This window comes from Typopeltis vanoorti, chromosome 7 (genome assembly GCF_054136105.1).
Source record: "Typopeltis vanoorti isolate ZY-2024b chromosome 7, IOZ_Tvanoo_1.0, whole genome shotgun sequence".
Taxonomy (NCBI): Eukaryota; Metazoa; Arthropoda; class Arachnida; order Uropygi; family Thelyphonidae; genus Typopeltis; species Typopeltis vanoorti.
Window position 1 is genome coordinate 37,247,692 of NC_143555.1, and position 18,196 is coordinate 37,265,887.

Consider the following 18,196-nt stretch of genomic DNA (forward strand, 5'->3'; position numbering starts at 1 on the left):
GGCTTATATGGAGGATGACGTGTGTTTTGCGTGAGAGTTGCAACAGTTTTCACACATCCTTCATACAACTCACCAAGATCGACCTGTTTCTTCATGGCATAACAATTGCAGGGGTATGTTTGAGAGTATTTCTCTAGAACTTCTTAAAGCCTACTTTGGCCATACTTCTTGCTCAGGGGTTATGGGGGGCGGAGCAAACGTGCAAAGTTGAAAGACTTTATCATGTCTCAAATGGCTAGAACAACATATCCATACAACATTTACGTTCTGTGTGTGTGTGGGGGGGGTGAAGTCTGCATCAGACCATATTTTGCCAATTGGAAACACTTCATGAGTTCTACAGTTGGTTTCACCAAGGTTGTCAAAAATGCTACAGACCAAATATTTTTCAGCCATACAGAAACACAAACATGATCACCCTTTCTGAGGAAATAAAGGATCGCAAATGCTATTTTCGTAGCAAAGGATTCGACATGATCTCAATTTGTAAATGCCAACTAAATACTGAAATTTCGGTAAACATTGCCATGAAAACTTCATTACTGCTCTTAGAATCCCAGATCCCATTTTGCCTCATAGTGCTCTGCATGGTGGCAGAACCGACTACTACAAAATGTATCACAAAGCTCAGTCAGAAGAGGAAGTTATTCGATATTTGGATTTCAATAGCCTTTATCCATGGGTAATAAAATACAAAGTATTTCGTATGGGACATTCCGAAGTTATTCTCGATAATTTTTCGACTATATTCCTGGGGTATACTTTGGCATTTGCCAAGCAAAAGTGGAAGCAACTCACGACCTTTTATTACCAGTTTTGTCCATCACTGTGAACGATAAATTCATTTTCCCGTTATGTGGTCGCTGTGCTTCTGACATGCCACCAACTTGATCGCATGCAGGCATTTGGTGCACTCTAGAACTAGATCTTGCCTGTGCTCGTGGTTATAGTTTTAGAAACTTAAGAAGTGTGGCATTTTTCTAAAAAAATGGAAGGTGAAGAAAACTTCTTTGATCACTATATTGATATATTTCTGAAGCTAAAACAGGAATCATCTGGATGGCCTGAAGGTAAAAACCAACAAGTTTATCTGGATGAGTTTTTGCTAAGGGAAGGTATGTTAGATAGCGAACACATTAGTAAAAACCCTGGTAGGCGTTTGGAATTCAAGCTTTGTTTGAATTCCCTATGGGGAAGACTTGGCATGAGAACCTTGAGAAATCAAACCCAAGTGGTTTCCTGTTATAAAGACCTCATAGAACTATTCCTAGATAACAGTAAAGTTTTACAAGATGTCAGGTTAGTTTCAGAACAGCAGATGATTGTTGCCTACTCTCCTATTGAAGGCATCAAGCCTGAAAATAGGAGAGGGAATGTTGTAATCTCTTCCTTTGTAGTTGCCTATGGTAGGAGAAAGTTATTAACACATACTATTTAGATTACAAGACACACATATACAAAAACGTCTACTAGTTTCGCTAGCTGTAACTGACTAGCTTTGTCAAGACGAGAAGGTAAACAACTACTAGTAAATGCAAAAAAAAAAGAAAAAAACAGAGGAATGCAGTAACGGTTAACAACAGTTGCACAAAATTGGAAGGCTCGCGTGACATGATATGCATGAAGAGTCATTCATTGTTACAAAGTTGCGTTACATAATTTTTGGCGTAATGTGGCTCCGCTAAACTTAATGAGTTAGATTTTTCCACATATCCTTTAATATAACCTATTGATATTAAGGTTACATCCTATCCGTAGAACTACTGCAGCTTCTTTAAACGTTCGAAATATAACTTTCATCAAGGATAAAGTTATACGAGGTCATGGGACCTTTGCAAAGATGGCTTTTGTACACTGATACAGATTCTATCATTTTCACCAAAAAAAAAAAAACAGGCAATTATTCACCATCCACTGGTCAGCTTGGCAAGCTATGCAACAAACTGAACGGAGATGTAATTGTTGAGTTTGTTACGACGGGTCCTAAATTTTATTCCTACAGAATATGGGGTGGGGGATAAGATTGTGACCAAATGCAAAAGGTATTACTCTAAATTCTCACACTGCCACAGATATTAATCTGGAATCTATGGTTGCAGCATTAAGGGGTGAGCTACAAAACATTCAAATTCCTGTGCCATTTTCTGTCCATAAGGACAAGTGGAGCTGTCAACTCAAAACAACCTCTGTAACCAAAAGATTTGGATACACTTTTGAGGAGCACATTTGTGTCAACAGACGGCTTCTCAAACGGACATGCACGTTTCCCTATAGATATTTTAAAGGATAATTCCTTACACTCATATAACCCATAAACAAGTGGTGCCATCTGTGAACAGAAAACTAAAACAATATTCTACCTGGTAGGTAAAATAATATCCATGGTTTTTTCCATACACAGTCTGCCGTGCCACCCTTCTCTTGTATAATTTTCACATGACTGATATAGTTACTATTATTCCATGATAGCCTTTTTTTTTTTTTTTTAGAATTAAAGAAGTACAAATTGGAATAATTACATGGTGACTGATACAACAAAAATCTTGATGGGGAGATTTAACTGGCATTGAGAAAAAAGTATATGTATCTATTTTTAGATGATCTCCGATTATATAAAATAATCACAGTCTAATTATGTTATCATTTTCGCTATGTTTATACATCATTTGCATGCATTATATCGAGGACTACTCAGTCATGAAAAACAACCTTTGTGTCTCTCATAGAACATTGCAAATATCTAATTAACCTACCACCAAAGCGAATCGTATCCTGTTACAGTGAAAATCAGGATAAATTTTAAAAAATTTACCAACATAGAATTCGTGAATGGTTTGAAGTTACAATATGTGAGAAATTTACTCATAATCGGCGATTTGGTTCACATCAGAACCTCAACGTTATTCTGCTGACACAAAATTTATTCTGTCAAGGAATACATTTTCGGACAATTTCTCTCAATAGCCACTATGTTATTGCATTTAAAAAATCCCCGAGACTCATTACAAATTTCTCATCTTGCTGCTCAAGTGTTTTCAGGGTTGTCAAGTGTAGTAGTAGACATATAAAGACGCTATACAGGAACCCCACTCCTATTTAATTTTACACTATAGGCAGGAAACACCGGATAATTTGTGCTTGTGCTCATGAATTTTGCCAGTGGAAGAACCCAATGTTGTCTAAATTCCAGAACAGTTGATCGACTCAAACAATGCTTATCTCATTCCTCTCCCAAACATGCTCTAAAAAACTGCATCTCCTGCCAAAGTCAGCCTGGTTGTTCGAGTGGTTAGTGTATCTGCTCTCCAGCCAAAAGGCTGCGGGTTCGAATCCTGCCGTGGGCATCTACTGCCTACCACCACAATACCAGTGGTGGTGGTGGTAGGCAGTAGATGGCGTTGGTGTAGTTGCTGTTCATTGTAACTCGTGAATAGTTGTAGATTAGATGCCCTCCCTCGATGAGTCTTTGGACTCACTGGAAATGTTACGTAATAATAATAATAATAATAAAATCACAACGCTATGCGAGATCTGCAAAAATATTATATCTGGCAATATTCCACTAAATAATCACGAAGTCATGCCTATGAAAGAAAAAAAAATTATAAGAGCACTAAGCAGCAAATGGGATCCATTCACTACACGAAGAAAACCAGTTTTACAGAACAGTGGAGCACTGTTCCCATTATTAGGCAGTATCATTGTTCCTTTACTGAGTTTACTTATTAGAAAATTAAATTTTCTATTTCTGATGACAAGCCAGATGAAAAAGTCAAAGCATATTTAAGTGTTCTGCAGAACTATTTAGGTTTGAAAAACCAATTGGCTCAGAAGGAGAGCAACAATAGTACTACTGCTCATGTGCAGCGAAACATGTATTATCGTATGGGAAGCCGTTTCAAAAACAACCAATAGGACATGTCTCATCAGTGAAATGTTATGACAAGAAAAACACCACAGGCAATGGTGATGTCAGAAAAAACCCTATTTCTGTATGTTAGATTCAGAAAAATACAATATTGTACATAATATTTTAGTCGAATAAAATCTGTCTTTGTAAACTTAAATATACAAATTTAGGTGTCATTGATGTGTTCTCCATATTTAAGTAAGAACATGTCTAATTTTGAAGTCACACTTTTCATTTTTTTGCTCAGTTATTCTGCTTAGAATCTGTAATAAAGTTAACATTTAATTTGAAAAAAAGTAATGAACTTTAAGATCTTAAAAATGACATAGAAACACTTGTTGATTATAGACAAATCAAAATATTTGGATGAGTTGTGTACATACATACACACATATACAAACGATTATTGAAAACATACAAATTTTTGGTTAATTATGCATGTAAAAACGGGAAAACTGATATTCCAGTAATTATTTTAGAAAATGTGTAACTGGTACCTAATGACAAGAAAACGTGAATGTAAAGAAAAAAAAATGCTATATAGCAGTTGGTCGTTTGTCATTCCTACACCCCTAACAAGTTCAATGGACCTGACAAGTTAAAACATGTAGTGTGCTCTGTGAAACTGTGTCCTCGCTATAGTTTGCTAATTTGAAATTTGCAAATTATTTTGACAAGGTAGGTCTAAATGTTAATAGTATATTATTTATAATTTTAATTGAAGTAACTCCTAAATGACCATCAATGCAAGTTCTGGATGATTAAAATTATTCCAATGAAAGAATTACATAATGGCATGATGTAATTTTGCACCAATAATAATTTTTGTTTATATACAGTACTGTCTGGGTTCTGGGGTTAACAATGTGTTTAGGGTAATCCTTTGTCCACTGTTATTGTTTTGTTATTCTCTGTTAGTCTGCCAGATTATCCCACCCAGTTGGGCGGGGTCTTAACCACAAGATCTCTCATCTCGTAGGGCGTACCACAAGCCTTCTCCTCTCAGAACTACACCCATTACTCTGCCATATGGCCGTCACAATAATAATACCGCACTTCGTGCTCTGGATTTTTGTTTCCAAGGTTTTGTTTCTTGGGCACTATTTCATTTAGGACTACACCCCTGGCTCGTGCAAGAAACTTGCAGTATTGCATTACGTAGGACTGACTGTTTAGTAGCCAATACGTTTGCAGACAATAACATTTCATTTAAAATATTTCTTGTCAACTACTAAGATCCTACTTCGCCGAATGAAACAAATGCATTCAGAATTGTCTGTAAATCAATGGTTTAAGAAACTAGGTAGTGGATATATATAAAAAACGATCCATTATAATTTAAGTTTCCCGAGAGATATTCACTGAGAATTAATGGCAACATTAAACTTATTACATGTATATTTACCTAAGAGATAATCATTTTGATCATCATCAACGGCGTCCAGCTCATGCGTCGTCTTAACAAACTGATGGGTGAAATTGCGTTCAGTTTTATCTTTTTTCCAAGCTGACACTAAATCAAGACTATCTTTTCTCATTCCTTTTTTCTTGGCTATTTCATCTGTTATTGTATTAGGTAGAAAATGCTTTCTTCCACCTCCGAGAATAACCTAAATCAGAACTAGAATAAATACAAGCTGCAATAGACAATTTCTACACTATTTGTCATATAGATTTGAAAATATAAGACTAGAAACAACCGAGGTATTAGTAGCATGTATAAAGAAGTGAGGCTAAATGAAATGTTCCAGTTCGGTAAAACAAAGAATTATGAAAGCGGGTACAGCACAAACCAGGCCTCTAGGAACTTCGCATGTATAAATAAGTTGGGGTAGGTATCCACTCTACGATACTATGGTAATTATACCTAGAACTTCTAACTGGTGTCTTTTTGACAGTTGGCGCAATTAAATAATATTCTGCTTAACCTCTGGTTTCAACCCACAACTCAGAAAAACCGATCTCAAAATTATTTCAAACTATATTAGTTTAATCTTAGGGCAGTGAGATGTAGTATATTCGTATGCTTTTGCTTATGTTCACTGTAGAGATCTCGCTAATCACTTACAAATGGAAGATCGACTCGGCAACATGATTTTTTTTTTTTTACTCTGAACTTAACTGATTGAAGCCTAGTGCATTAATAATAGCCTATTCACATGGCAAAGAAATAAGGAACACCGCCCAGTTCTCTTGTTCCACTATTCAAGCTTAAAAGTATACATGATCAGTTTTTATAAATCTTTAAAAACAATTGTCGGTCCAACAGCTTCTTTAAAGCTTTTTCTTACGGGCTGATGTGACGAATGCATCCTCAACGACCATGAATTCTGCATTTAGCAAAGTTCCAAGATCAGCTATATTTTCAAAATTCTATTTTGAACTTGCTTCAAATATTTTCTTTAATATGGAAAAAGACCTATTTTTTTCAGTTAATCTTCAACATTTTTTGACTTTAGTCCATCGATGTGTTTTTCATGGAAAATTCATCTGCCCAAGATTTATCTTTGTTTCTGTAGTAAGCATTTCTAAACATGTAGTCTATCAAAAAACTGGATCTCGAGTATATTTCCACTCTTCAGTGCTGGTATACAAGAGCATTTGTAAATTGTGAAGTGAGATTGTCCGTGCTAATAGTTGTCAGCGAACAGCGTATATAAAATTTTATTTGGAAAAAATGGAATTATTTAACTGCTTAACTAAAAATATGAAGCATAAGGATTTCTTGTGGCCTTTGCAAGAGGCACAAGCATGAAAGAATTTCCAGCATGAAAATATTTTCATGCTGGAAATTCTTTCAGTAAGGACAACAACGAACTTCAGAACTTGCATAAAAGAGTTAGACTAGAAGAAAATAATTTAGACTTGTTTCAGTGTATTACATTTGCCTTTGACTTTTCTAACTTAGAATTTTTTTCACAGAAGTTTGGACCGCTTAAAGATTCTGGGATCAGTCAGTCACATTTTGTCCTTATATAAAATTCAGAGGCGAAGTTTTGCTTAAAACTTTTTCACAGAAAATTTTATTCTGCAGTATTCTGAAATGTATTTTTATAACTTTGAAATTGATTTAAAGATAGGGGCTAAAAAGTGTTTCTAATATCAGAATCAGACTGCATCAAATGCTAAGTCTGCAACTAACTAATGCTGCATGTGCCTCTACGTATCTTAATAATGTATTTAAGTTAAAATTTAATATGTACTTGGCTTCCCGATTAAAAAATAACAACTTAGTTTTGTAAATTTTTTAAAAAATCTTCAGTAAGTGAATATAGTGGTTATGCACGAAATATCTCATTATTCAGTTAGATGTAACCTTGTTACAAAAATACTTCAAGAGTAATATAAATATCAGAACTTTAAAGTAGTTATTAAACAAAGTTTTGATTGAATGACTTAAATCTAATTAATTATATTTCAAAATTTTATATCATAAAATGATTCTGGAGGTCTAACGGATTTTCCATGAAGTGGCACATGCCTAATATAACAATCGACACATGTTCTGAGACATGTTTAAGAACGCTATTATTAATACCAATCCATAGAACGCATAGAAAAAAATTATCAAGCGAAATGATTAATTTCTATACCCAATGAAGCTGTGTACCTTTATTTTAAGATAAAAAACAAAGTTATTGGAAGACCCGCTTATCGCCCAAAACTGTTTATCCAAATGCATAATATATTGGACATCTTCAATCACCTGGTATTGCAAAACAGCAGGCGACTATTGAAATCTTGTATTTTTATTACTTAAATATAAAAGAACCAATAGGCTTCACTTCGACGATGTACCATTATTTAAATTAAGGGGATATTAAATCCCACATTATTTCAGAGCCGAATAATAATAATGTTACATCGCCGAAGTGAAGCCTATTGGTTATTTTGTTTAAGTAATTTATGGGTGAATGCACCTTTTTGACAACTCGTATAGCAAATTACATAAGTTTTTTCGCTATAACGTCAGTATTACCTCTACCTACTCACTGATGAGACCTCAGTAACCTTCTACCATGATGTATAATATTATAGATCTCCTAGGAGATGTGTTTTACATTATGGGTATTACTAAGAGTAGTAATCAGCACTTTACCCACTTTTGCAGTGAGTTGCCCCCCTAGTGTTGAACTACGCGCTTTAGCTTACGCTACAATCTGCCGAAACTTTTATAGTCTACTATATTCGGCATGAAACGCTTTGATTCCGATCTTTGAGTTTCTTATTCGACTTTGAAATAATGTGGGATTGTATTTTTATGTTAAATCTGCAAGATATACAACTGGCCTGCTAGTTTTGGTGTTTGCAAATGCATTCATTTGTTCTGTGCGGATTTGATGGAGATGTGGCATAAATTAAGCTGTTAACAGGACCAAAATAACAACTGAAATTGCAAATGCACATAACAGTTTAATTCGAGGTTCAAGTACAGAAAAATAAATACCTGTTGAACTATATTAGCTACTTCAATAAGCGAGTTTCATGTCCTTATTTTTGATAAGTGTCATTTGTTATAGCCTGAAAAGGCTACTTTTCCGTTAGAAGGATTGCACATCCTATTTCCATTCCTGCTGTCATGGAATTTTGCGTATTCGAAACAACATTGTTAACCATTCTGCTCTTAGAAAGTGTTATAATTCAACTTATGTCACTTTGACGAAGAAACCTTTCTCTGGAAGAATTTCGGCGAACATTTGGATAAAGCACGACTATCTGAAAATTTTGGGAGGAATACAATATCTTGCATTGTACAAATAACGTAGATGTGTAATTCAGTGAGGTGACAGCAGAGGGTATGAATGGTCTTTGGAAGAAGCTGTTGAAAATAGCATTACAAAAGATTGGTGACAAAATAGTATTGCTAACTGAAGAGTTGGAGGTTGACATTGAAGGTATTGAGCATTCGGTGGAAACCATGCAAGAAAAGGTTTCATATGAAGACCTAGAATCATAGTTGCAGAAAGAGAAGAAAAGCAGAAGAACAAGAGGCCTTCAAAAAAAAAAAAAAAAAAAAAGTTTACAATGAACAACAACAAAAAAAAAACTGAAGTAATTTGCCTCAGCTAAGTAATCTTATTATCTGAGGAAATGGATCCCATGACGGAAACATTTCAAAGTAGACAATGATGCAAGTTGCAACTGCTTGCCACGGAAAAATTTATGTAGAATAGAAAAGGCTGAGTGAGTTGAACTCTGTACAAATTTTTAAATAAATCCGCTCCTCTGTCATTCCCTGAATAAGCATAAGTTTTGCATCTGATGAGTCATCCTCAGAATACTTTGTTGCTAGCCTTGCCTGCCTCCTCCGATGAATTATCTAATTAATAAAGTAGCAGCGTTGAAGAATTGCTCCTCTCCATGCGCAGATTATTTAAATATTGAAAGTGCACACTCAATGTTTGTTTATTACAGTGCGTGTATATATCACATACATACACACAGAAATTTTATGCTATATGTACATTTTTTTTTCTCACTGTAAACCAAAAATAAAATTAGTATAACAAAGCAGACATATACATTAAGATGTCAGTAATGTTAACAAATCCTTTTGGTTCATATAGTGATTTCCGACTTATATTTTTGACTTACAATGGGGCAATCGGAATGAAACCGCACTGCAAGTTAAGGAATGACTGTAGTTTTTTTTTTTTTTTTTTTTTTTTTAGTGATAGTCAACTTGGGAAGCTGGTGGATTTTTTATAATTTATAAGAAATTCATTACTGAGTTTAATTTCATTGAAACTGCAAAATTATATATTTGTTTTTCTGTTTGTCTTAGATATGCACACGATCGAGTTTGATAAAAATTTGTCTTTGGTTATTTTGAGTTTTGATCTGTTGAGTTATGTCTGTTATATCATCGATTATATCTATAAATTTAATGGTTTAGGACTAGGTGGATGTTATTTCTCTATTATAGAACATAATAAAGAGCTTTCTTTATTATGGAATTTTCTTAGTATGGAAGAAATGATTTTTTCCCCCTTTGTGGATAATTATCCCCACAGAAATAATATTTTCTCACATATTTTTACATTAAAGTTTTGCAATTTTTATCATAACATTTTTGTTTTCCTCTGCCTGTGATTTTTTTTTTGTTAATTAGCGTATCCGATCTCCAGCCAAAAGGCTGGGGGTTTAAATCCTGCCGTGGGCATGGATGTTTGTGATTGTCTGTGCAAATACTAGTGGTGGTAGTGGCCAGTAGATAGCGTTGGTGTAGATGATTATGGTAGTTGAGGTTCTCTATAGTTGGTGGATTGAGTGGTGAAGACCGTTTGATTGGGTACCCTCCCTCTACGAGGGTTTGGACTTTAGGATGTCACGTAATAATAGGACTGCAGCAATTTCTACATGAAAAAAAAAAAAGTTTAAAATTCCGACTGTGCTGAAATAGAATTGCTGGTATGAGCTGAGAGCAGTACAGTAACGCTGGTGTAAAGTGCCTGTGGCAAGTATCTAATTTGCGTTCCCCCTAACCCAAAAATGACAAAAAATTTAAATGTAGCAAGCTAAATTTTACTAAATGCAATATGTTAAATACTTACTATTAATCCCATCAAAATGAGTTTCAGTGTGTTGCAGAATTTGTGTCTAAAGCGGCGTATTGCCGAAATTTAAAAATACAATATAAAATAGCGAACTTATATCAATTTATTTATTTTTAAAGTTTTGCGCTCCAAACCTAGTTGCGCCGGTGGGGGCTCCTCTTTCGCCAGGCCCTCGTTACGGCACTGAAAGAGAGAGAGAGAGAGAAAAAAAATCTCATCTTACCTTAATATTCTGACCAGGTTTATCTTCTACTAGCTGACGAGCGATGTCTTTACAACTGGTAGTATTGTTAGGCTTGAAGGAATCAGATTCCCAATTCCGATCAGGAGTATGGGCATAGAGGGCTGCAGGAGTAGCATGGGTTACGGTTGTCGTCGTAACGAAACCAGTATCCTTTCCTGCAACAGAAGAGAACTCTTAGAAGAAAACGGATTCGGAATTCAAAACAAATATACTTTAAAACACATTATTTCTATTATACTATGCTTCTACACCATTACTGCTCCCAAGGCAATTGTCATTGATGGTGAGCAGAGGAAAGATAACTCATTTCGGCATTACCCGTCGGAGAAAACAGCTACTACACTGCTGTTAATTTTCCTAACAAAAAAGGAATCTTTTCATAATTATGATTACATTTTATTATCCATAACGCTATTAAAATGATTGTTAACTTCTAAATAACGCTACTGTGCACATTGTTCTAGTGGGGGGGGGGATAAAATAGAACAGATGAGGGTTTAATCTACAAGATATAGATTAAAAAAATAAATTTCAGAAAATTTGTGGAACAATTAAAATAGGACACAGAGTAAAAAAAACAAGACGAGAAACAGTTAAACTTTTAAGAAGTTTAACTGTTTCTGCCACTCCCACTCTGTTATATGGTTCAGAAACATGGATAGTTAAAAAGAATAATGAAGTAAAATACAAGCTGCAGAGATGAGATATTTAAGAACTACTAAAGGATGAACAAAATTGAACCATATAAGAAATTAAGACATTAGAAAAGAACTACATATTTATAACATAAATGAAAAGATCAAGGAATATAGAGAGAAATGGAATGAACATCTGTCTAGGATGGAAAGATATCGGCTACCAAAAGAGGTGGATCTAGCATAATCCAACAGACTAGTGAAGCCGAAACAGGCAAATCCTTGAATAGAAGCTTTTTTTTCTTTAATTTTATTAACTGCTCCTGCCGATGTGAAACAATTATTTCAAACAACTAGTTGAGTGCCTGAATACATATTCATTTTATTATCAAATTATGTGGTTGAATAAAGAAATTACAATCACCACAGAAGCCTATTCTTAATCCTTTATACATAACTACTTTTGTTATGTGTAAAGTGTGTTTATAAATCTTGCGATCTCTCGCATGTGGGGCCACACACTAGTTAATGCATTCATTACTTATTCATAAAAGTTAAGTCATCCGGTTTCCTGCTGTTTCTGTAATTCATTTTCGGAGGTACAGTCTAACCACAAAAATTGACCGTTGTACTCTTAAGCACAAGGAAATAGAATTGACTGGAACTTGTTGAACGAACTTAAAAATTATGCTCGCGGCAGATCATTTTCAACTCATTGCAATATGATAATGCTCCTACCTTCGCAATGGAAAGAAGGAAAAATTCCTGAACAGGAGAGAGAACATGTACAGGTCTGTCATAAGTGACTTTTCAGACTAGACGATATTACGAAGAGACAGAATTATCATTCCGTATAGATTACTTCAAATACATTCAAAAATCATGTGAGTAACTCTAGATAACGAAATAACTTATTCCATATTTTAACTTTCAATCAATGTACCGCTGTTGGTAATAGATGTATAAACAACAAATGCCTTAGTTTTTCCTACTATAATTGAATTCCTGTTTCCATAACGATATTATTATTACCCATGGAAAAATGAATAATTTCTGTTAAATCCCAAGGGGAAAAACAATATGCCAGTTATTTCCTAAACGAAAAATAAATTACTTTCGTAATTATGATTGCATTTAAATTATTTAACGCTTCGAAACAATTGTTACTCTTTCAGCAACCTTTGATTTCTCAACTTTCAAGCTACATAAAATAAAATAAAAAATCAAATAAAGAAACCATAGTGTTAGTGCAACTAGATTTTCCCAAAGTAAATGTAAAATATTTAATAACTGTCACTCAAAACCGAAATTTTTCAGCGATTCATTCACGAAAATCGCTGGATGGAAAAACAGTAGGTGGAAAAATTACACACAAAATTATTAATAGTAAAATATTTTGCATAAGATTCCAGTGATTACTGAAACGAAAATTTCTTTAATCTTTCGGTCCCCTGCGCAGCAGAGACCGAATTTTGGTCTACAAAAAACCTAAATAAAAATGGTGATCGACGGAAATCGCTAAAGAATAAATTGGAAGGATCGGCTAGATGGCGCAAGATCAGTAAGCAGCTATGAAATATTATAATATGTATATTATATAGATGTAACTTGGATGAGCTGTTGCTCTTTGGTTACACATATTGTCAAAATTTTGCACTAGAATATGAAACTTACAATGTATGTAAATATTTTGAGATCAAGAAAGATTTGAGATTGCAATAAAGCTTGTCCAGTCAAACATTTTTAAGGTTAATTGCAAATTAGTAAGTAAATTTTGTGTCATGTACCTTATGAACTATTGTACAAGGCAACTGCAAATTGTTTGTCTCTAATAGTGTGAACAGCTGCTATAATCTTCTGACTTACGTAAAAGGTAAGCAGAACAAAGAGCTAGATGATTAATTAATTCTTATCTTGGAATATAGCGATATGCTGCAAAATATGTGAGGAAATAACCGTTGATAACAAGACTATTATAAAGTGCGGGCTGTGCAGGACTGAGTACAATCAGTACAAAAAAAAATATTAAAAGACAGAAAGCAGAACTGGAAATGTATTCCATGCAAATTTTGGGTGCAACCAAACTCAGTTGTCTAGTCCTTTGTCCCAAAGCGGTATGTATTCCAGTGCTGACAGGCAAATGAGTGACTCAGACCAGTGCAGCAATGTCCATTGCCAATTTAACGAGCGTGATCTGAGACTTAGAGGGAAGTGAACTGAAAACTTTTGCTGAATATACATCTGCCAAATAGACCTGTAGAAGAAAAAATTCCAATTTACAGTTACGGCGCGATCTTTAATTAAAGAAACCGTTGATGATTTCAGTCAACAAGCATAAACAGAAACTTGGAAACAGTAAAAGTCCCTCAACATGAAAGCGTGTATGAAATTAAAAAAAAAGATTTCACAAAAAATTCAAGTGCATTTTAATAAGAAGGACGTCGAAGCAGCCTACAGACTCCATAATGCACAAAAAAGCAAACGCATAAAATTCAGGAGACGAGAGATAGATAGCTAGGAGGCACAAGAACATAAAATACAAAATAAGTACTAGATATACAAGTACTAATTTTAAAGACTGCAAAATATACTTAAATGAACATTTGACTGTGAACATCAAGCATCTACTCTATGGAGCAAAAAAATAGGAACAGGATAAAGACTAATTAGCTGTGGATCAAGGACGGTAAACTCTTTTCTTGAGAAAAGATGACATTTCGCATATATCGAGGATGAAGTGTGTAGAATTCAAAAAACTTTAAAAAAAAATAACGAAATAATCCCCGATTGCTTTACGATCGATAATGAGAACATGGATTTAATATAACCATTTGAAAATTATATAATTTGCAATGATACAGAATTAAGAAGGTTTTTATATTTCAATAATGAGCCTACTCTAAAAATATACTTTTAATGTTTAAATGCAATAAGAGATAAAATGGAACATCTAGAACCAATATTAAATGATCTAGATATATAGATGTTTTAATACTAAACAGAAATATGGATCAAAGAGCAGGAAGCTAGCCTATATTATTTAGCAGGGTTTTAAAAATATGATCGCTGTAGGGATTATAACAGATCTGGGGGGGATTAATGCTCTTTGCTCGAAGGCATTTAACTATTAAATACATTAGCAGAAATCCGAAAATGGAAACAGCCAAGAATGTTAATATTTACTCAGAGAAACACAATCACTACATGGCTCTTTATAGATCTCGTTCTTTTACGCCTTCACAAGAACTCGACACCGTACTAAATGACATTATCATAATCAATGTTGTCATAAGTGGTGACAAATATTAAATCTGATAAGCGACAGCCGTTATTCTCTCGATTTCATGGATTTATTAGCCATGTACGGCTTCGAGCAACAATAAATACACCGACGAGGGATTTCAATGGCTGTGCGTCGTGTTTGGATCATGTGTTTGTAAGAACACAAAATCCGACTAAAATCAAGACGGCAGTGTTATAACAGACAATCGCAGATCACTTTCCGATAGCCGTAAGAATTCATCTACAGACACAAAAGATATCTGTGTCCATTATCCTAGAATAAACTATAGCGTGTTAAAACATAAATTAAGTACAATATACTGGGAACAAGTACAATCTGAAACCAGTGTTGATGCTTATTGCAAATTCATTAACATATTAGATACTGAAATAAAACACGCTGCTGTCATACTCCAAGGAAATAGGCACACACTAGCGAAGCCATGGAAAACGCAAAATATAAAACAATGTATAAAACTCAGCACAAAAAATATCCTCACAATGAGTACTATGAGAATAGCTTCAGATATTATAAGAACTAAGTAAGTCAAAAACTGAAAGGAAAAAACGAGTAAAAATTAAAAGTTATAGCAATTTCGTTCATGAAAATGTGGTGTTCCCAAAGGTTCTGTGCTTGGGCCAGCGCTATTTATAATTTACATCAACGACTCCTGTGATCTACAGTTTTCAAGTAAAGTAAACACCTTTGCAGATGATACCGCATTGATATTCACTGCAGATGAAAATGAAATGCAAAATATGGCGAATACAGATTTGCAAATAAGGACAAATTGGTTTCATGAGAACAAACTCACTCTCAATGCTGGAAAAACAAAATTTATGATTTTTAAACTCAGACACCTAATAGTAAAGCCGGTTTTTCCATCCATATATTCATACGGATGGATATATTCCTAATTATAAAAGTAACCAAAATTGTAACTATGGAGATAGAAAACGTGAATACTATAACCTTAACAATATACTGGGCAAAAATATCCTAGAATCAGCACTTCCAAGAGTTGCTAATGAGGACAGCAATTATGTAGTAAAACAACGTTAGCAGACAGATTTCATAATTACCGCACTTCGTAACCGCCAATGAAAAACTTAAATAGCCCTAATACTCCGACAATGATAAGAACATTATATTTCGCCTGGATACAAACTGTTATACAGTACGGTATACTAAGCTGGGGAGGAACATATAACCACACTGACACCATTAATCTCTTCACAAAATCAATTAATGATTTATTTACAGGATGCTACTTTTCCTAAAGACATAACTAGAACGCAAGCATTAAAAAAGATGATACTTCTGCAGAAAAGCTGATTTAAAATATTGTATCACTAAAGCGCAAAACGAAATAATACAGACACTATATTTCTCTGTCTCTAAAAATCTTCAACGGCTTGCTCTTAATGCTAAAGGAAAACAACATGAACACATACAGAAATCTGATTAGACTAAATTTTTTATAAGAATATTGAAAATTTGTTTAGAATGATTGTATAAGAAGTAATTAACCAATTACTTTTTATACAATCATATTTTACCCCCAACCGGCCACGACGTCGATATAAATCTGGATACGAAGCTATAAACCCATTGAATAACATGGATAAGAAGTGCAATTTGGTGTCACTATTTCATCCACATTGGCCGGTAGGGAGGTTTTAATTAAGGGGATATTAAATCCCACATTATTTCAAAGCCGAATAAGACTCTCAAAGATAGGAATCAAAGAGTTTATTGCCGAATATAGCAAACTATAAAAGTTTCGGCGGATTGTAGCGTAAGCTAAAGCACATAGTTAAACACTAGGGCAACTCGTTGCAAAGGTGGATAAAGTTCTGATCATTATTCTTAGTATTACCCATAATGTAATACACATCTCCTAGGAGATGTTTGATGTTATACATTATGGTGGAATGTCACTACCCAGACCGGTTTCGACCGATGTATAGGTGAAGCGGGCTCTAAAAATTAGGCGATCCCGAAAGATCGTCCATCTCAGCATTGTTCCACTAAGTGACAGGTTCACCCCATCACCGAGAAGAACTTCTCAGCATAGGCTCTACCCAGTGGGAAGCTCATCCCCAACACCAAGTCGAGCCATAATCTCAGCGGTGGCCCCACTCAGAGACAAGCAAAAACCTATCCCCAAGCAGAGCCTCTCAGAACCCAAGCCTAACCCGCACCGGTTTCAGCCCTCTTTGGGGGGTCTCATCAGTGAGTATGTAGACCAGGTAATACTGAGGTTGTAGCGAACAGAACTTTATACTTTGCTATACGAGTTGTCAAAAAGGTGCACCCATAAATGTGCTTTAGCTTACGCTACAGTCCGCAGAAACTTTTATAGTTTGCTGTATTCGGCATGAAACTCTTTGATTCCTATCTTTGAGTTTCTTATATTTTTGAAATAATGTGGGATTTAATATCCCCTTAATTTAAATAATGTTACATCACCGAAGTGAAGCCTATTGGCTCTTTATTTAAGTAATTACCAATTTATACCAAGAGAACTTAACCAATACAAAATATTCAAGTAATTACAGAACTACATTGTTCTTATTCCACTTTTACATATGTGTAATATATATGTTTTACGAGGGTGGTCTGAAAAGTTCTCAGTCTAACAATGAAAGATAGAATTTATAATTTCAAAATTATTTTTATTTTTCAACATAATCTCCCTTAAGACTAATACATTTATCCCGCCCATGTAGTGGTTCTTAGCAAAATCTGAGAAATGCCCCTCTACAGCTGCAGTCACCTCTAGATTCGAATAAAAACGCTGACCAGCGAGGAAGAGTTTAAGTAATGGGAAGAGATAGAAGTCAGAGGGAGTCAAATTTGGGAATAGGGTAGATGTCCCAACAATTCATAGTGCAGATCCCTTTTTTTCCCATTGCCAAAACACCTTTGTGGGCAGGTGCATTGTCTTGATAAAAGATGATTTTTTTCTTCTGCGCACCGGGTCTTTTCTCACGAATTTTGTCGTCTAGTCTGGTTAAAAGATCGGAATAATATTCCCACGTTATTGTTTTGTCCTTTAAAAGATAATTAATAAACAAAATGCCTTTAACATCCCAAAACACCGATGCTATGACATTTCCTGCTGATAGAACCGACTTTGTCTTCTTTGGCGCTGAACAACTGGCTTCTGTTCACTGTTTTGACAGCTAAATCCAAGTCTCATCCACAGTAATAAATCGACGCACAAAATCAGTTTTATTCTTGTTAAAACGCTACAAGCACTGTTCAGAGATTTTCATGCGAGTGCGTTTTTGATATGCTGTGGGCAAGCGCTGCATCCATCTTGCGCATAACATTTTTATTTGCAATTCTTCATGCAAAATATATCACCCACGTTCTTTTGAAATGCCTATAGTCTCAGCAATTTCATGCACTTGGACTCCTTTAAACCTTCTTTTACAAAGAAGTTTATAACCGCACGAAACTCAAATTTTATCCATTTCAAGGGATACAGACAACACTTTTGCTTCAGACAGCTGTATGAAACAAACTACTTGATAGAATGACTTGCAAATTTCACCTGGA

General features: G+C 34.7%; 1 protein-coding gene across 1 annotated transcript in view; it reads right to left on the reverse strand.

Moving 5' to 3' along the window:
• The window catches only part of LOC150104594 (alkaline phosphatase, tissue-nonspecific isozyme-like), a 48,751-nt gene that overhangs the window by 9,494 nt on the left and 21,061 nt on the right, over positions 1 to 18,196 (reverse strand). The window contains exons 4-5 of the mRNA XM_090395803.1: positions 10,691 to 10,866; positions 5,316 to 5,520 (exon numbers count right to left, since the gene is read on the reverse strand). Coding sequence (XP_090251929.1) covers positions 5,316 to 5,520; positions 10,691 to 10,866 — 381 coding nt within the window. The remainder of the gene's footprint in view (positions 1 to 5,315; positions 5,521 to 10,690; positions 10,867 to 18,196) is intronic.